Source organism: Triturus cristatus, chromosome 2_2 (genome assembly GCF_964204655.1).
Source record: "Triturus cristatus chromosome 2_2, aTriCri1.1, whole genome shotgun sequence".
NCBI classification, from domain to species: Eukaryota; Metazoa; Chordata; class Amphibia; order Caudata; family Salamandridae; genus Triturus; species Triturus cristatus.
In genome coordinates, this window is record NC_140582.1 from 766,812,510 (window position 1) to 766,834,012 (window position 21,503).

General features: G+C 46.9%; 1 protein-coding gene across 2 annotated transcripts in view; it reads right to left on the minus strand.

The window, feature by feature from the left end:
• Positions 1–2,221: 2,221 nt before the first annotated feature.
• The window catches only part of TUSC3 (tumor suppressor candidate 3), a 1,613,394-nt gene continuing 1,594,112 nt past the window's right edge, over positions 2,222–21,503 (minus strand). For both annotated transcript variants that reach the window (XM_085643291.1, XM_085643292.1), the window contains exon 10: positions 2,222–2,529. In XM_085643291.1, coding sequence (XP_085499417.1) covers positions 2,514–2,529 — 16 coding nt within the window. In that variant the 3' untranslated portion in view covers positions 2,222–2,513. The remainder of the gene's footprint in view (positions 2,530–21,503) is intronic.

The following is a 21,503-nucleotide window of genomic DNA, read 5'->3' on the forward strand; positions in this document are numbered from 1 at the left end:
AAACTCACAACCTTTAATGACCACTCCTTATTCCCTTTCCACACCTGCACATATGAAACTCACTGAAATAAAGATAAAAATAACCAGTGGACAAATGTAAAACAACCTTCAATATAGAACAAGCTTTGGCAAAGCCATCAGGTCTGGCGCTGGCTGTCAGCCTTCTGACAATTCTTGCTTTGTCATGTGTTTTGCAAAACGCTATTGTTTGGAAAAATGACAGGCCCTCATCAGTCTAACAAAAAATAATTTGCTGCAGGCAAAACACTTTTTTTTGGAATAAAAAACACACAAACTACCATTGTACTCCCTGGCACTGAAAGGAACTATTTTGTGTCCAGATGTGCTCCTAGTGAAATGGCAGCATGCTTGAAATCATAGAGAAGCTATCCAATGGCTGAAGTGGGCTGTTGCTATGCCCCTTAAAGAATGCTGGAGTGGATGAAAGAAAAACATGACTAATATCAACCACAGACTAATGGATGAAGTCTAGCTAAAACCACATAACTATGCTGTATACATAATTTTAGTTAAATCAAAAGGTCTTGGGTAACACAGACCTCAAAAAAAGTCAATCAGTCTGGCATTGGATGCAAGTTTCTTGTCTTTGAGAAAGAAAGAAACAAACAAAGAAGGAAAGAAGGACTGAAGAAAGGAAGGAAGGAAAGAGGAAAGCAAAAAGAAAAGTAAGCAAGAAAGAAGGAAGGAAAGAAAGTAGGAAAAAAGGAAAGAAACAAAGGTGAGAAAGAAGAAAGTAGAAAGAGGATAACTTAATACATAACAGTTTCAAATGGACCTCATTTTGGTAAAATGTGAAGTAGAAGCACTCTGCAAGACACTTACACGCGAATTTACAACAGCATTGCCAGGAGAAGGGATATGATAAAGATGGACTGTGCATCAGAAGTATAATGCTATCACATCAAGATCTAAACACAAAGGCAACACTAAAATAATTATTAAGTATAAACAAAAACACTGGCAGTGAAGCTAACTAGCTTGTGTGCAGATTTGCTGCCTCGTGAAAGAGTAAAGTTAAAGGTAAGCTAACCAGTGACTTAAGTAGGCAGCCCCACCGCCCCAAGCTGTATGCAGTAGTGGCAAGAAGCAAAATGTGAATGACAAAACAACACAGCAATGGATGGAGACAGGTGGCTAAAGTCCCTTCATGGAAGTATATCATACATATTTTAGTAAAATTAAAAGGTCCAGCTGTCGCCAGACCTAAAATAGAATGTGCCTCCAATCTTAGACCATGATTCACAAGAAATAAGTCTATGCATGCATAATTGTGTGCTTACAGATGAAATACATGTAATCACTTTAGGTGATTCACAAACTTGACCGCATGATTCCGAGAATACCATCTTCCATAGCATAATGTTGTCACCCTACTTCTTGGACTGGGAATGGTCTGCATATCAAGAAATTCCTACACTCTCTTGTGGAAACTATGGATTGTGTCTTTGTCCCTAATTACTTGCACCTTTGTACTGTTGGCCACATTCACAATACTACCCGCCTCTTCATGCTCTTTGGAACACTAAAGCCCTCCCCGTAGAACATGTAAAGCCACAATAAATTAGGCGATTTTTTGCAGCAGTTGTGCCCGGTCTGTACCCACGAAGCGCACAATATAATTCGCGGGCAGCAAAGACACTTCCCACTTTCAGATGTTTCACTTAGAAGTGCACCATTGTATGTATCCCAGCACAGATCAATGTTTCACATAAAAGGCCATTTTGAATCCCGAATTTACTCGGTTGCAGATTCACAAATCATTCATGATGACGAGAGTACTTACTACAGGAGAACTACTAAATGTACCGTTATATGTCTTTGCGAATTGGTGCAAAAGAAACTGAAAGGGGACTATTAATATGCAATTAGCTCGAATAGACAAGACGGTGGCCGCTGCACCTCTTGTAACAGGGTGTTGAAAATGTTGGGGACGATTTACAAAAGCATATAAGAGTAGGGAAAGTAGTTCTAAATAGGTAGTAATTATCCTACTCATATGTGCGTTTCTGAATCCGTCACTTAGTGTAGATGCTTATGCACTAACTTTTTAATAACGTTAAAAGCTCTAAAAATCTACTTTTGAGAACTTCTCAATCCATGTGCAACCGTTCTTGATGATTTAAAACGCAACCATGGTATCCATAACTCATTGATATGTCTATCTCTCCGGAACCAAAATAAGAATACCTTTACAGATTTTCCATTTCCGATCATGTTTATTTCAAGTTTGAACCACTGATGTCAATGACAGTCACAATACTGTCTATAATATACTTTTCTTCCAAAGTGGCACATTTATAATTAAAAAGCTTCCCTTTGTGAAACACAAGACAACATTTTATTGTTTCTCAGGAATATGGTAGGTTATCACAAAACACCAAATAAACCAAGAGAGCAAGCATGCTTTAAACAGCGGGAGCATATCCTGTGCGCCATCAGTAAAAGGTTATCTTCAGAGTGTAAACATTAGCCCTTAGACACACGATCCCTTTTCATTTAATTAGAAAGCTGAAAAGAAAAAAAAAACAAGAAGAAATTAACATTATCAAGAATGTCGACATATGTACACATATCTGCAGATTATCTTTCATTTCATTTAAAACAAAAAAAAATTAGTTCTAAGGCCTCGAATACAAAACTACATTTTAACAAGTCACAGGTTCTACAGCTGTGGAATGTCACTCGCAGCATACTGGGCTCATTGCTGTGAGCACTAATAATGAAAAGTACACATAACATTTTGAAAAGATCTCCAGAAATGACACTTAAATATTTACGCAGCTACAACAGGTTTCTAGCTTCTGCTTTCCGAGGGCATGAATATATTTTATTGAATGGTGCCCAAAAGCAATGTTTTAAAAACATATTTCAAAAGGTAACGTTTTGGCATTGAATATTATAGGTAAATATATTTTGTTAAACTTTCATAGTTCTCTGTGTGTTGTTTTTTAATAAATCAAAAGTTTTATGATTTGCTTATTTTCTTCAATAAAATAAACTTGATACACAAATCCCCACTGAATGGAGCCATGACAAACGTGGCATTAGGAAGGTGTTCAGGGAATAACACATAGTCGTTCATTTTATTACTGTAATTCAATAAAGAACTAGATTTAATTTCTAATAACAAATAATAAAACACCAGTTCAGACAAAGGAGTGCCTTTCTTGATGTGTCCTGGGGGATAGCGAGGAGCTCTGGCAGGTCTTTAGTAGCTTCTGTATCAAAAAATATACTTTTGTAAACAAATTTATAATTGAGAACTCCTCTACGCTGAACTTTTTGTGATTCAATATGGTGAGAATATTTTAGCAACTTTACCAAAAAACATGATTTTTACTAGTTATCAGTATTAATGCAACCCATCAATTAGTGAGGCAGCATGCATTCATTTATTTGTTGAGGAATTTTACACAGAGCCGACGTGTCATCTTGACGGTAGATTTCTTGGTGAGAAACGATTGTGTTATTGTAGCCAGAAGGGGCCTAGGTCTCGGACAGAATTTTACAGGGAACCTGGAGGATGTTGAGGACCTAACCCCTTCTGTCAACAAGCATTTGCAATACAATAGGTCTCGCATTCACACGATTTTGAACGACTGGCATTGTAAATGACAATGCCTTCTATTTATGTTTTGGGTTTTAAAACATAAATACAAGTAATTCTTATTTACAATACTAATAGCTTAAAAAATGCAAAGACCCTCACCATCTATACCAACAGAAAGGGCGCTTTAGATATATCAGGTCAAAGAGCAAACACCCAGACTGGCGCAGATGAAAGCACCTCAGAATACTGAACGGACAGCAACTTCACCTGAAAGCAGACATCGTTTGTCACAAAATGAAGGGATCCGTGCACTGGCGATATTTCATCTCAATGGAATAGGTCTCGCATTTACGCGAGTTTGAGCTATTCACATTGCAAATAACAATGCCTTTTATTTTTGTTTTCGTTTTTAAAACTTAAATAAAAAGCATTCTCATTTACCGTGCCAACAAAAATAAAAGGCATTGTTATTTGCAATGTAAATAGCACTGATTGTATACTGTAACCGCAGTATCCCCTTGTTTGTTATAACATAAGTAAGGCTCTCAGTTTTCAGTTTTTACTGATGTTTACAAATTTTACAGATGTTTACAGATGCATGCACGCGAAGGGCAGACGGTGCAACAGAACAGGTGTTCTATATAGTGCAATATAGTGATCGCCCCATATCAACACCCTCACCTCTTACTCCTGCCCCTGCGCTCCTGCTGACTTTTCTGCACTTCGACCTGTAAGGTTGTAAATGCAGTGCATATTCAGCGCAGCCTGGATAAGGTAACGGCAGCGACGCTCCGGGCTCCAGCTATGTCTGGCTCTGAAGAAGCCTGAGGCCAAGGTGTTGCACTATGTGATTACACGTTTGAAGCACAACTGAAGCTGTGTGTGTGTGTTGCTCGGAGTGAGGACATGCTCTTATAGACAAACAATGAGGAGAATGGCAGAGAAAACAAGAAGAGGTTAGCACACTGTTGGGGGCGTGGAAAGGTTAATGGTTGTCACGCGGAAGAAGTGAATCCAGATCTCCAACTCTGGATTCCCTACATAACTCAGATTGCAAATGCCATAGCAAGGGGGGCTAGGATCCCAGAGTCTTCGAAAGGGGCGGAAATTATTCCCATTTTTAAAAAGGGGGACCGTTCGGTCCCGGGGAATTATCGCCCTACTAGCCTCATCGACTCTGTGCAGAAATTTTTTGCTAGAATGGTCCTTGCTAGAGTTCAAGGGTGGATGGAGATGGAGAACATTCTCTCCCCACTACAGGCTGGCTTTAGATCAGGTACCAGCACCATCGACCAGGTCTTCAGATTTACTGGAAGGTGGTGCTGTTGGGCGGAGGATCCATTTATGCCGCCTTTGTGGACCTTAAGTCCGCTTTTGATCTTGTGCCTAGGGCAAAACTGTGGGCAGTCTTGGGTAACTTAGGGATGCCGTTGGATCTCCTTGAACTTATTATTAGATTGCATGAGGGCAACTTTGCCAGGGTGAGATGGGGAGCCCAAGGACAGGTGACAAATAGTTTCCCCGTAACGCGAGGTGTTCGCTAGGGGTGCGTTCTGGCACCCACCCTTTTTTTATTGTTTATTGATCAGATGGTGAAGTTTTTTGATAACACCCCGACTGATGCTCCTATATTGTTTGGGACAAGATTCCCTATGCTCATCTTTGCAGATGATACTTTACTCCTCTCAAAGACACGAAGGGGGCTGCAAATAGCAATAAATAGGTTTGAGGAGTTTTGTCAAGTTAATAATCTGCAAATTAATGTGAGCAAGACCAAATTTATGGTCTTAACGAAAAATCACCCCATTAAAAGCCACATTAGTATGAATGGCGTAAGTCTTGAACAAGTGGAACTTATGACCTACCTTGGAGTAACCTTAGACTATCGCCTACGTTGGAAACCCCAGGCTGAAGCCCTTCAATTAAGATTTGTCCGCCTCTCGGGCTGTCTAATCCAGGAGCAAAAAATGTCCTTAACTAAACGGGTTACACCTGTACTTAAGATCTATGAGGCTAAAATTAGCTCTGCCATTTTGTATGGGGCTGACTTGTGGGGGTATATGGATTTAACCCCCTTGGTAAAAGTCCAGAACAAATTTATGCGCAAACTGGTAGGACTCCCCCAATCCACACCGATTAAACCCCTCTTATTAGATATGGGCTGTAAGCCCATTAATGAGATGGCTCGATATCGGTTAGTCGCACTGTGGAGACGGCTCTGGACGTCGCCGGATCTCAGTCCTTTTGCCAGCGAATTGGCGGAAGTTAGATCATCTCTGGGCTCTGCGAATATACCATGGCTACGTGAGGTGAAACTAATTTTGGAAGATATGGGTCTTAGTCAACTCTGGGTTTCCCCGGGTTCTAATGTATTCCCCCCTAAACAAGATTTTAAAGCACTTTATTGGGCTTCTGCCAGATCCCTTTCTGTTGCACAGTCAGGTGCTGCTACCCTAACAGGTAGATTTTTGGTATTTAAAACCGATTCCTCTTTGGAAAACTATTGGGACACTATTACTAAGAGTCTGGATAAAACATTATACCATCAGTTTAGAGTTGGGTCCCTACCTGTAAGGTCTTTTTCTAGGAATTGGTCTGGTTCAAATGAATTTTGTCCTTGGTGTAGTGACCACAAGGAGAGTGTGGGGCACTTCTTTTTTGCATGCCCTGCCTATCATGCCCCTAGGCATAGATGGATTAGGCCCATCTGTCAAATGCTGAAATTGAGAAGGAGCTCAGAGGCCTTGTGGACTCTGCAAACCAATACCTCGGAGACTGTGGTAGTAGGTGTTGCAAAGTTCCTTGGGTGGGCTTGGGTCATTAGAGCCAGACATTTCCAGGTAGCATGATTGTTTTGTTTTGTCGTAATATAAGGGTTCTTCATATATCAAGTCTATAATATCTTGTTTAATGTTTTTTTTAAATGCTGAATATAGGCGGTTTTTAATGTTTTAATGCAATGTAATGTATGTATATATTATTGTCCTTGTGTGTACCGTATTTTATGATATTAAGTCGAAATAAAGACATATGAAACCTGAACCTGAATCCAGAGAACTCTCTCGATCCCTAGTATCTCCGATCTCATCCTGGGTGGTTCCTGAGGCTGTTTTGCCCACGTAGAGGTGGGCAAGCCAACACAATAACAAGGAGAGCCCATACGGAGCTGAGCCAAAGGTCTGGCTCTGATCTTAGAGCATGTGCACGAGCCAAGGCCTGATAATACGCCTAATGTAAACCACAGCACAAGCCACGTAAATTATGATAATGTCTCTTCGAAGTTCAAAAGGTGTATTTCCTTATCTGAAACCGTTTACTACAAAAGGCACACTATAGCACTGCACTGAGAAGTACTCATTAAAAGTGATCATTTTGTACAACTGGTAGTCTGAAATCACATATTCGAATGTGCTTTTTTATACACGATAATACATGAACAGGAGTTTTGCTGAAATACAATATTTGCTTAGAATCACACGTTTTAAGCAGGCTGGCCGCTATTGCTATAAGTTTTCTGGTTTCATTCTGTACAAATCAGCCAGTAAATGGGTGTGTATTTGACTTTTCGTATGTTACAGATTTGTTTTTACTTCTTAAGCCACTCTACTGCAGTTTTTAAAATATATTGTGAACTTCACCCAAAGGTATTGGAGGCGCTCTACGTGAGCACTGGTTACATTACACAAGGTCACATGCATTGTTTATAAGTACGGGGAGGGTCAGTGATTTGCGAGTTCCATAGTGGTCAGTTCTGGCTGCAAAAATAGAAAAAGGAAAGGGGGGGCTGGGGGGGGCAGGAGCCACAGACAGGCTCAGCTCGTTATGGGAGCGAGGTTCCGACAGGGCTTCGAGCTGAACCAGAGCCAGGCCTCAGACTAGAGTCTGGCTCAAGCTTTCAGTGGCTCGCCCACCACCTCTCACGTACCGTGTGCATGCGTACGGGACCCTACACGGTCTTTAGTACCTGGGAAAGGGCCTCAGGCATCCGCTGAGAGGTGTGTGTAGGGGGAGGGGGAAAATACGGCTCCGGATTATGCCTCTGCCGTCGGGGGAGGCCGACAGGCCGTGACCCTCCCCACTGTCTCCCCCCACCTTCACCCGGGCAGCGCAGCGGCCAGCCCTCGCTGAAGGCTCGCGCAATAAACAAACCACGCTGGTATCTTGAGAGTAAAAGGCCATTTATTAGGACCAGGCTGCACAACATAAACAATAACGAAATAACAACAACAATCCCAACAACCCCCCAAACTCACTCTTCATCCATTCACTCTCTTTACCCACTCCGAACTCACTTCTCCTACCACTCCATGCCCCGTTCCGTTCTTCATCCATTTCCACAGCTCTCCTAGCATCCTCCCCGGTATCACCTGGCATTCCCCTCATGCCTCCGTAACCCCCCATCATTCACTCTTCCCCCCCGAGGGATGGGTATGCCTGCTATTGACTCCCCCACCCCTCCCAAGTATCACCAACCCTGCAGCCCATCCTAAACTGGCACGCTTCACCAACCCTACCCCCGCACCCTAGTAGCTGCAGGGTGGGTAGGCGGTCTTTCTAAACTGTCCCTCCCGATGGTGCTGAGAATGCAGGAAGAGGAAGTTCCCTTCCTCCCCTGCATTCTTATACCCACCCCTTGACCCTGCCTGGTCCTCCCCTGCGTGAAAGACCCCGGGGGAAGACGAGTCTGCGACTGTGCTTCCCCCGGGGCCCACCATCGCGCAATAAACAGACCACGCTGGTATCTTGAGCGTAAAAGGCCATTTATTAGGACCAGGCTGCACAACATAAACAATAACGAAATAACAACAACAGCAATCCCAACAACCCCCCAAACTCACTCTTGATCCATTCACTCTCTTTACCCACTCCTAACTCACTTCTCCTACCACTCCATGCCCCGTTCCGTACTTCATCCATTTCCACAGCTCTCCTAGCATCCTCCCTGGTATCAGCTGGCATTCCCCTCATGCCTCTGACACCCCCCCATCATTCACTCTTCCCCCCCCGAGGGATGGGTATGCCCGCTATTGACTCCCCCCTCCCAAGTATTGCCAACCAGGGATCCCCCTTTTAGGGTGGTTACCTGCCCCCTCCCACCCTGCGCTCCAACTGCGCATCTTTCCTTCCCACCCACTCAGGCATTCCTGTGACACCAAATCGCCTCATTCCACAACTTGCTCACCATGTCATGCATCTCCATCATGTAATACGCGTTCCCCAGTCTTGAAAGCTGCACCCCGTCATCCCTAAACAGTAGTGGTTCCTCCAGTCGCAGTCCAGTGTGAGCAATCACTTGAATGTCCTTTTCCCCACAAAAAACTTGCATCGCCCTGTTGAGTTTCCTCCTTGCTTTTTCCACACCCCCTGTTTGATCGCCCCCCTCCATACTCTACAAGAAACAAATTCAGTCCAGGCAATGCATGTCCCAGCCAACCTGTGTTTCAGCACCTCCAAGTCTCTCTGCATCAGCTGTAAGAGCGCCAAACCCAACAGCCGAATCAAATCGTTCTCTCCCAAATGAATTATCAACAGATCAGGGCATCCTTTCTGGGGGAACCATTTTCGCGAGCCAAGGCAATAGTGCCCCCCATCGCATCCCCCCTTTTCCCCACCGGTGCACCTCATGATGTTGTCCTTTGAGTCCCAGGTTACGGCCGTACACCTGTTGCTCTGCATACTTGGAGGCCCAATGCAGGAACGAATGCCCCACAATCCAAGTGACTGTCTTGGCCCCCAGTCCACCCACGCAACCTACGGGAGAAAAAGATATTAGTAACACAGCCTAAATGATCCACCAATCACCCCTTTGCTAAGCCCCATCCTATGCCAAGCCCCCTATTTACAGACATAACGCTCACAGCACCTAGATTTCCACCTCCCAATCTGCCGAATTCTGTCCCAGGACCTCCCCAGCCGCGCCGCTGCCATCGCCGCCCCAATACAGAAGGAATGCGTCCCAAAACCCGCCGGGTCCAGCCCCAACCATTGCAATGCCATGCGCAACACCGCCAATAACTGGCTCGCCGTTACCTTTGCCCAAGATGCGTGACAAAAGATATCACCACTCACAGTCCACGAGGTCCGCAGAAAGTCCCGACATTCAGCCACCGGACACAAACCCTCACCCCCAGTCTCACACAACCAAACACACTTGCCCCTCCCCAACTGATCTGTTTTAGACTGCCCCAACCAAATCCCCAGACGACCCTCATCCAACCGGATCTCCTCACACCTTCTGCCACCCATCTTCCATGTCCCAAGCAGCTCGGAGACCCTGAAAGCCCCAAAAAACATCCATACCATGCACAGACGAAAAACCCGGGCCTCCCAAGCGTCATCACAACACAGCGGCAAACCCTCAACCAATCTAACTAACAAATCAAACGTAATCGCCTCCCTCAACACCCACCCACCCTTACTTTCCCTACCCCAACCTCTGAGTACCCTACTAATAATCACATCTTTGGTAGGGTCAAAACCAAAAAACAAACAACAATAAAACGACACTCCCGCCAGTTTGCCCGAGATCGTCGCGGAAGACAGCCCGTTGTCAATGCAATGCAATACAAACTGCAGCACTCCTTGTTCCACCGTTGACCGATCTCCGCAAGCAGAATCCCCGCTCCATCCCATAAAGGCTCCAAATTCCGCCCATGCCAGTCTGTAGGTCCGTCTTGTGGTATCAGCTATAGAATTCTTCACCAGGCCTATCACCCTCACTCCCCCAAGGCCCAGATGCCGACTGGCAGCTCGGTCTTGAACTGATCCGCTCCTGGTGCCAATCGCCGGAACCGCTGCCACTGCGAACAAGACAAAGCATCCGCTATGTGATTATTCGCCCCAGGGACATGCTTGGCTCTAAAAACCATATTCAACCTCAGACATTTCAGCATGAAACTCCTCAACAATCGCAGCACTCTCAGATCCCTCGCACTCTGTCGGTTGACCAACTCGACCACTGTCATGTTGTCCACATGAAACAGCACCGACCTGCTCTGAAACTCGGATCCCCACACCTCCAGAGCCACCAACAATGGGAAAAATTCCAGAAACGCAATGCTCCTCCCTTGCCACACCCAGTGAGCTGGCCACTCCTCCGCACACCACCTGCCGTCCCAGAAGATCCCAAAACCTGCTGCCCCTGCTGCATCAGAATACATTTGTACTTACCAAACCATTCTCTCGTCCTCAAAGTCCAGTGACACCCCATTGAAATCAGACAAAAATGTCACCCATGTCCTCAAGTCTGCCCAGACCCCCATGGAAACCCGAACCCGGTGGTGCGGTAAAATTGCCCCCGACATGGCCATGCTGAGCCGCCTGCAGAACGTCCGCCAGCCCTCACCACCGTGCATGAAAAGTTCAGGAAACCCAGCAGCTGTTGCACCGCCCTCAACGCGATCCGCTTTTCATCGATCGCCCACAAGAGGCACGCCCGCATTTCCGACACTTTCGCCTCAGGGAGTCGAGCTATCCACTGCACAGAGTCCAGCTCAATTTCCAGGAACGTCAGGCAGCAGCTAGGCCCAGCCGTTTTTTCAGGCGCCAAAGGGACTCCGAACCGATGTGCCAACTCCTTGAACTGCGACAGGGCCCTGCCGCAATCCCCGGAATGTGCCTTTCCCAGAAACAGGAAATCATCCAGATAATAAGTGACGTCGCGATGCCCGCTGATCTGTGTAAATGCCCACTGCAAGAATGAGCTAAACATCTCGAAAAGCGCGCAAGGAATCGCACACCCCATGGGCAAGTCCTTGTCCACATAGATGGCCCCTGCAAACTGCATCCCTAGCAGAGAGAAATCCGCGGGGTGTATAGACAGAAGACATATTTCACATCACATTCAGCCAGTTCCGCCCCGTCCCACACACCCTCACTAGGCGAATCGCGTCATCCACCGATGCGTAGAGCACCCTCACATCTGCTTCTGCGATGAAATCATTCACAGACCGCCCTTCGGGCCATGATAGGTGATGTATCATGCGAAACTCACCCTTCTCCTTCTTTGGCACAACTTCCAATGGGGAGATTATCAAATCATCAAATGGTCAGCTGACAAACGGGCCCGCAATCTTCCCTTCCTCCACCTCTTTCTGCAACTTGGCCGCCACCACTCCCAGCAATTCTTTGGCTGATTTCAAATTGTCTGCCCATCTCCGCATCCTAGGTCCCTGATAGCCCACCCGAAAACCCTCTGTGAAACCCTACTGAATCGCCTCCGTCTTAACTGGTGTAGGTGCTCTTCTGTCCAGGTCGTCCCCTTCCTTTCACATTTTGCCACTGCTCGGAGGGCGTGACCAAGGTAAAACATTGGGTAAGGGCGTGCTGCCCACCACATTTGGAGCAGTCATGCTTGAACTTACACGGGCACCGGGAGCAATAGCCCCTGTTGTAGCTCCAACATGCTCCGGTGTTGCCACTGCCTGGCTTAGTGGGCTGACCTGTGGGCCCGCACCAGCGTTATTCCCCCCTGCCCCGCTTTGGGCAGGACGCAGCGGAAAACACTGGTACGTGACCGGCAAGCCACTGGCCGTGTGCGTAGACACTGACGAGTGCGTGGATGCAATCCACTGCATCCATAATTCCTGATCCACCTCCCCCCAGTGCTTGTCCGGATTCACACTAACCCTGGCGTGGAACTCCTCATCATAGCTCAGCCAAGCAAACCCCCCAAATTGCATCTGGGTCTTTCTAATAATGTCCATGTACTTCAGCAGTGCTATGGCCCTATCCAGGTGTTTCTCGCAGTAAATACTAGCATAAATGAGAAACGCTGACGTCCAATTTTCCATGGTCACCGGAATCCTGGGCCGCCTAGTCAGCTCACATTCCTCCTCCTTAGAACCCTCCTTTGCTTGTACCTCCCTGTGCAGCAACTTAAACATGTCCACATATTCGTGTTTCCAGATTCTATTCTTTATCTTTTCTGACAAATGCGACCCCAGGGGCATAGCCAAACCCATGTAGGGCAACTTTTTCTGGTGTTTATCCTCCGTCGTTTCCCCTTTTTCGTCCGTCCCTTCCGCCTTATCTGTCTGCACACCCGCCGTGGTCATTTTCTTAACCCTTTCCGGTTTGTCACCCACCTTAGTCAGAGGTTTCGGCAAGCCTACTACATCCCTCACTGACCCCTCCCCCTCACCCACCAACCGGCAAGCTTTCTTCCTTCCCCTGTGGGGCTCGCCATCCCATGCAGCCCACCATGTCCCCTCACCTGCCAATGACGAGTGCGCCTCTCCGGGCCGTCCTCTAGTGCTGGTGGTCTTGGCGGTCACAGCCTTCGCCTTGCCCTTCGTTAACTTGGGGTCCTGCAAAACACCAATACCACTGTTGCACCGCACCCCCCGTCCTGTCATCATCATCCCTCACCTCCCCGTCTTCCAGCTCATCACTCTCCTCATCCTAATCCAACTCCACCTCATGTTCCACATCCACAGGCGCCCACAAAACCTCTCTCACCGCTCTCTTCACACCCTTACTCTTTTTGTCACTCAAAACACCCCCGCACTGCATACACAACGTCGTTGCCCGCTCCCGCGCCAGAGGGATGGCCGCTGCGGACCCCCCTGCTGCCTCAGGCCTGCATCCCGAGGTCGTTTTGCGCCCCACCATGCCACCCCGCACTCTTGGATCACCCACCCACCCCCCAGGTCGCGCCAACCTGGGCAGGCCCCAGCACCATCGGGTCTCAAAGCCGCCTTAGCCGTCCCTGCCTTGGGCTGTGGCCTCTTGCTGCCACCCCCCAACCTGCCCCTCTCTGCCCTGTCGTACTCCTCCTGCTCCACCCACCTTTCCTCCTGCAAGGTAGGCGTGGAGGGCACCTCCTCCACCTCTTCCCAGACCACCCCAACCCTGGCCGCATCCAACTCCGCCCGGCACGCCTCTGCCTGCTGGACCAAGAGGCGCCGTTCCCTGATCCTATCTTCCCAAGCTAAAGCCTCCCACCGGGGAAGGAGGTGGGGGGCCATAGCCCCTGACCCCTCTGTCAGGCAACTGCGACCAAGACACCGACGCCGCAACAAGATTTGTGGCCCCCAACTCACCCCTGACCTGGACATCCACCCCACTGGCCTCCACCACTCTCCCCACAGGCACCGGGGTGCCCACTCGAGATCCCCTGGATAGGTCAATGGGAGCTTCCTCCCAATGCCCCACGACCTTATCTGCCACTGGGATGCTCCCTCAGAGCCTTACACATGGGTCCCCAGGCCCCCCCTGACTCCCGCACCCTCCGCGCTCTGCACCCCTGTCACTCCTGCAACCGACAGGCCTGGCTGAGGTTCTGCGGTCAAACCCCCGCCCTGCCCACTCCTTGCGCTCTCCCAGACAAAGTCAGCAGCTCTCCCGCAGCAGCCGGTAACTTGAGAGGCCCCCCGCCCCGAGCGCTCGAAACTCGAGCTGGGGGAATTCACGTCGCGGAGGCAGGCTCCTACGTCGACCTCCGCGCCCAGGCTTCTTCTTCCCGAGGCCCTGCCCCCGCCCCAACGCGCCTCTCCCTAATGGTGGAGGCTCGTCCAAACAAGCCACCACCACCGTTGCAACGCCCGCGGAAGCCGCCCGCAGGGCCCGCGCAATGCCTACCCACGCCTCCCCCAGCGCACCTTGCCGTAGAAGGTCTGTGGTTCTGGACTTTTAAGAGTCCAGAGGTGTCAGGGAAACAACACCCGAAGACCCCTGAGTTCCTCCTGTCCCGGTGCACAAATAAACAGAGACACGGGCTTCTCGATGGCGGCGTCAAAGACCAAGGTTTATTTACTGCAGGGACACAGAAATCATAGGAACCACACAGAGGCAGAATCTACGAGACTGTTCAAATTGCATTAAGTGGGTTACTCTTTAAATACACGAAAAATGTCTTTAGGCTACATTACACGAATATTTCTCATGCCCAACCCGGTATCCCAAACAAACAGTAAATTTGACATCAAACAATAATTAGTCGTAGGTTTTCGGTATTCGATCAGGTCCTCTCGACAGTTTTCCATTCTTTGCCCGATCCTCCCCATCATAAAAATCGTAACCTCCCCATTGTAAAAGCCCAGAAGGAAAAGAGCAGAGCCAGGTACAAAGGATTGAAATGTAGGATAAGAGGTGTTTATGGATCATAAACGGGCATGGCTACCGTCTTCGGCCTTTCAGTCAGGACAACGGACACGAGAACCAGTATAGCAGGAGTGGCCTCAGGCAAGGGAGGTAGCTTGATTCTGCCTAGTCATGCAGCGTCAGCCTTTCTCGGGGCTCGAGCTTACGTGTCCTTAACAAGGTGACTCTGCCGGGGTCATCGTCCGTTCATTGACTATGTGAGGGCAAGAAACAAAATGGATGCCGTAACTAAAATGGATGCCACGACTTTTATGACAGAATGCCCTATTTTCCAGTGAATTCATGCTAGTTGCGCAGCGAAAACACTGTCATGTATATAATGGATCATTTGCGGTTCATTGGTACCAAAATCGTGTCAGTACTACGATACCGAATTCACGGGTTCGGATCGCTACAGAACCTCAGACCGTCCTTTTGCCCTTACATAGGCAATAACTCACTCTATGTCAGAGTCCATCTCTATGTTCATCAGGTCACTGATATGTTGTTGGAGCATTACTCTATCCCGTGGCGTATCTCTAAAAACAGGTGGTCTTCTTACGCATGTAGAAATGCAGAGATTACATAAGGCAGGACCACACTGAACAATGAGACAGCACGAAAATAAAAATACTAATGCAACACCAGTGACTATCAGAACCTTCCATCCCCACGCAGACAAAAGGCTCCAGAACCATCCCATTAATGACCAGTCACCTTCCTCTACATGAATAGAGTCAGAAATCTTATGTAACTTAGAGATGGCCTTGTATACTGTTGGCGCATTATCTGGAATAAAAACGCAGCAACTTGATTGGATCATCTTACATACTCTACCTCGATCTGCAAGTAATACGTCAAGGACGATACGGTTCTGTAACGTCATGAGGCGATCCGCTTGAAGCTCAGCTGTCAGGTTACTAAGAGCACCCGCCGTTTCAGTGATAGTGGATTCAACTACCCGTGTTAGTTGACGTAAGTTTCTACTGTTGGCCATAGGCCCCCAGAATGGGAGGAAACCCTTGCAAAAGTCTCCTGCTTCTTGGCCAGCAGTATCTTCTTTACTGAAAACACCTCTCACAACTCTAGTTTTGTGATAGTCCGGTGCAGCAGTATATGTCGGAGGTAACAGTTGAGCGATGTAACATGAGCCTGAGAAGTCAGCAGGCAGCCATGTGTATGCTCTGTCTTGGCAAACAAAATAGGTACCCTTAGCAGCTAAGAATGCCGGGGAAGACTGTGACGGAAAAACATATGTTTCGATACAGTCACTCTTCCCTAGTCGAGCTTTCGGATTCCTCCCATTTCCTTGCAAACAGACTTGACCTTGGTGGGGTACGACCCAGATCGGAGTTGAGCTCTTACGTTTGTTCTCACCCAGAGTAATTCCATATTCCGTAACATTCCAACCCATGTAAACTCGCAATTCATCCTTGGGAATGAACGGAGTATTATTGACATCTCTCACCATGTCGGTGATCCCTTTTACCAAGGCTCTGTTAGCAGAGTTATACCGGGTGGAACGCGGAGGTCGTGGAGGATAGGTCTCTAGGGCATAAGCGAACATGGTCTGAAATGCCCAGAATGATCCATTATAACTAAAAGGCAGAACCAAATAGGGGATGCCCTTGTCCATGGTATGTGGTATCAAACCACACACCCAGCAGTTTGTTGTATTAACCACTAGTTGATGTTGGTGCAAGAGTTGAATGAAAGTGTTATTTATAAACTCAGAGCGTCGAGCTTGCTCGTGGGCAGGAAAAGGATGGAAAGAATGAAGAGAAACAACAGTCGGAGAAACAGGAGCATGGGGAGATACTGTAGATGCAACAGGTGTAAAGATCAACTGAATACCAAAAATAATTCCGCCTACCAAAGTTATTAAAACAATTAGAAGTGTCAGAGTACATTGCATTAGAAAACATTTGCTATACAATATGTCATATAGCTTTGTCTTGTGCACATTTATGACATTAACCCATCGTAATTCAGGAAGCTCCATCTTCTACAACCGTTCGCAACGGATGGTTTGTACCTGTTAAAAACTTGCCTCTGTTTATCCTGGGAGTTCCCAAGACAAACAGAAGAAACCGACCTAGTGTCTGATTCCCTGCAAATTAAAACAAGGCACACGTTACGACCCTACGGTAACCCAGATGGCAAGGTGAGAGAAACAATAAAAAAAAACAAAAAGATAAAAATTTTGAGCAAACTTCCTGACTGAATGGAATGCAGTAAGATCAAAACAGTTTTCAAACAGAATGGTAATTATGCAATGTCATTAGTTCATAACATGAGAACGTAGACTATATCTGCACTTTCCGGGTCTTGTCTGGTCTTGAAATAGCTGGTCTACAGGTGCGGAAATGTTCGACTCCACAGGTGACAAATGTTCACTTTGTACAGTACTCGGTTCAGGATTCAAAGGAGCGGTTCCTGCTGGGGTGTCAAAGTTCTGTGTTCCCGTTCGTGGGTGGTCCGTTATGTACTCTGCATCACTGAAAGGGATGTGCCTAGGAACAGGTTCTGTCTCAGATATACCAATTCCCTGTCTAACCCAGTTATCATAGGGGAGTGGAAGAGGGACACGCTTCGTATGGCTGGCGTGCACCCAGTTTTTCCTTCCAGCTAGGCGGACTGCAGTTCTTGTTGTGAGGAGGACTTGGAACGGACCCACGAATCTTGGCTGGAGGTTCCGAGTACGTTCAAAGTTCCGGACTACCACTTGGTCGCCTGGTTTCAACGTGTGGCCTGGACTCTCCGGCAGTTTAGGCAAGGATTCGAATACCTGTTGATGAATAAGGCTCAATTTAGCAGTCAGATCATGAAGGTAATCAATCAACATTGGGTATTCAATCTGTTTGAATTCCTTTGGCCTAGGGACTCCCCAAACATTAGCAGGGCGGCCGAACACAATCTCATATGGGCTAAGCCCTACTCGAGAGTGTACAGTCGCTCTGGTGGACAGTAAAGCTAAAGGCAGTGCGTCTGGCCAAGAGAGACCAGTGGAAGCTTGAATTTTCGCAAGTTTCAGCTTCAGGGTGCCATTGTACCCTTCAACCAAACCCGCTGATTGTGGGTGATTCGCACTGTGGTATTTTTGGGAAATACCCAGACCCGCACACACACTCTTCATAACTTTCCCTACAAACTCACTTCCATTGTCCGACCAAACAATCCGCGGCATACCATACCTGGTGAAGTATTCTTTTAGGAGGATTTTGGCAGTGGACATAGCAGTGTTGTCCTTTAACGGATATGCCTCAATCCATCTTGAGAAGGCACAGACTACCACTAGGACGTATTTGAGATTGTTACATCTATCCATGTGGATATAATCCAACTGAATCACTTCAAAGGGACAAGAAGGGGGAGCAAAATGGCCAGTTGGGGTTGGGGTTCCCTTGCCAGGATTATGCATCAGGCATACCATACAATTTTTCACCACTCTTTCTGCACACTTAGTAATTCCATTGTTCTTCCATATTGGAGCTAACATTTTACAGATCCCTTTCGAACTGATGTGCGCCGCTCCATGCGCCATCGTGACTACTGCAAGTACATACGCATCAGGTAACATCCAACGCTGCTGCTCAGACAAATCGACCCAACATCCACTTGAATCCATTTTACCCGTTTTCTCCTTCCATTCATTCTTCTCATTTTCAGTTGCTTCATTCTGGATTGTTTTCACACTTTCAATCGTATTCTCACACTTTCCTGATTCCGCAATCCATCTTGCAGACGTTGCAACATACATTCGGCTCGTCATGTTCTTGGCCGTCTCTTTGGCGACCTCATCAGCAAACGCATTCCCACGGCCAACATCATCCGTAATCTTCCGATGTGCACTGCACTTCACAATTGCAACTTCATTCGGTAGAGTCAGGGATTCCAATAGATCGCTGACTAACTGCCCATGTTGGATCTTAGTCCCATGGGACGTGAGAAAACCTCTTTCTCTCCAGAGACGCCCAAAATTGTGGGCAACGCCGAAGGCGTATTGGCTATCAGTAAACACATTCACTCTCTTTCCCTCAGCTAAAACACACGCTCTTGTTAGTGCAATTAATTCTGCAGCTTGGGCAGAATTCTGACTTACTCTTGCAGTCTCAACAATCGTACTCAAAGTCGTAACTGCATACGCGGCCGTCACATCACCATTCTGTAGCTTAAAACAAGACCCATCGACATATAGAATGCCGTCTGGATCTAGTAACGGAGTGTCTTTTAAATCAATCCTACCTTTTGTTTCTTCCTCAGTTCTGAAACAACAATCATGGGGCTCTGAATCACTCGACTCCTGAGTAGTCGGCAACAGTGTTGCTGGATTCAATATGTTGCATCGCTTGATCTGAATATGACTTGCCAAAAGCGTCAGCTCATAGCCTGATAGTCTAGCACTGGTGAGGTGCTGAGTTTTCGTTCGATTCATGAGTGTATCCACAGCATGTGGAACCATGACTACTAACATGTTGTTCATGACTAGTCCAGCAGACTGTCGAATAGACACTGCAGCTGCTGCTGTAGCTCTCAAACAACTTGGCAACGCTCTGGCTACCGGATCTAATGTGGATGAGAAATATGCACAAGGCCGCTGTTTGTCACCAAATTGTTGCGTTAATACACTCAATGCACAACCTTCTCTTTCATGGACATATAGAGTAAACGGCTTACTGTAGTCAGGAGTACCCAACACAGGAGCTGAACACAGCGCATCACGTAAGTCAGAGAAGCTCTGTTGACATTCATCAGACCATGGCAAAGGGCTTGGAACACCTTTTCCAGTCAGGGCTACCAATGGTTTCGCCATGAGAGAAAAATTTGGGATCCATTGCCTGCAGTATGACGTAATACCCAAAAACGCACGCACTTCTCTTTGTGTGCTTGGTACAGTCATCTGTGAAATTGCTTTGATTCTCTCTGGGGTCAACCTTCTTCCCTCCTTTGACAAAAGATGACCTAAGTAGGTCACTTCTTGGCAACAATATTGCAGTTTAGAAGGTGACACCTTGTGATGTAAGTCTGACAAATGACGTAATAAAGAAATTGTAGCTGCTTTCCAAGTTTCCTTGTCATCAGCAGCCAGTAAAAGATCGTCTACGTATTGGATCAGAGCAACACCATGAGGTAGTACAAGGGCATCTAATTGACTCTTCAATGCTTGGCTGTAAATTGAAGGGCTTTCACAATAACCTTGTGGAGCGCGTTTGAATCTGAAACTGCGACCTCCTAAGGAGAAACTAAAAATGTCTCTACTTTCTTCGGCTATGGGAATGCTGAAAAAGGCATTTTTCAAGTCGATCACTGTAAACCATGAAGCTGAGGCAGGAATTAACGTCAGTAATGCGGTGATATCTGGGACTACAGGAAACTGTGGGATCACTATTTTGTTAACTTCTCTGAGGTCAATCACAAATCTGTAAATTGGAGGTTTGGAAGGGTCGGTACGTTTCAAAATCGGCAGAACAGGACTATTGCAGACGTTCCCTCTAGTTTCCTCAATCACATCTTTCTGTATTAAGTCTTTCACAATCAATAAGAGTGCTCGTTCACCTTCATTCGAAATCCGATACTGTGGGATTCGTGGGAATTTAACATTAGCTTTCAGACTTACCACATAAGGGGGAATTTCCAAGAGGCCTACATCGTTAGGACCAGTCGCCCAAAGAGTATCAGGGAGAGAACGCAGCTCCGGTGGGAGCTTATCCATCGACATATACATTGGAGAGATGACTCTTTTGCCTAATGTGAGCTGTACTCCTGAAGGAGAACAGTACAGTGTCGCGTGCAGGCGTTTCAACAGATCTAAACCAAGCAGATTCTCATTACAACCGGTTGTTAAGATAAGGGGTGCTTCTAGTTCGCATGGCCCAACAGATATTGACAAAGGACTAGAAACAGGATTGTGAACAGGGGCGCCTGAGAATCCTACCGAAGTGTTCGTTAAGCCAGACAAAGGTGCGCCAGGGAGTTTCGCATGCATAATTGAACTTTTTGCCGCACCAGTATCCAACAAAAACGGTTCGACCACGCCTGAGGTAACTACTGCGACATAAGGTCCACTCTGATCAACTGGAACTGATACTACTCCCTCTCTTTGCCTGCGGCTGTCCTAGTGCTCGCTTCTTTGAATCTCCTCATTATGATCATAGTAATCTTCAACATGATACTGTGGAGATCTACCTGTTTGCGCAGATTGTGCATTTCGCTGATCGAAATAATTCGATTGGCGATCAGCCTGTGGTGTCATCTTACCACGTCCTCTACCTCTAGGAGCTTGCATAAACCCAACATTACCTCTCTGAGCTGGGACACCACTAGTTTGTGGGTGCAGTACTGGACATTCATTTTTATAATGACCCTCCTTTTTACAATAAGCACACTGATTCCATGCTAACTGTTGTCGCGGAAAACCATAATTAAATCTTTGGGCCGTCCCTTGCTGGAATTGTGGTTGTGGCTGAAACTGGGGTCGCTGCTGTAAATCTGACTGATTCGAACGAGGCGGATATGCCTGTTGCAGAAGAACTTTAGTCTTTAAATCTTTTGTTCTCTTTTCTGACTTTTCCTTCTCTTCTTTCTCTCTATTCTCGTAATACTGAGCAGTTGCAAGTATCTGTGCTGTCGTCGACACTGCCCATGCACTTTCAGAATCCTTTAACTTGTTACTAAGCTCAGGTAGTAAATTAAACACGAATTTGTCGACAAACAATCTCTGGCCTCCCTCAGTACTCATATCTTGCCCACTGTGGTCTACGAAGGTCTCTTCAAATCTAGTGAAGAAGTCAGAGACGCTTTCGTCCTTCTTTTGCTTGCATGCCGATAATTTATCCCAATTGACTCGTAA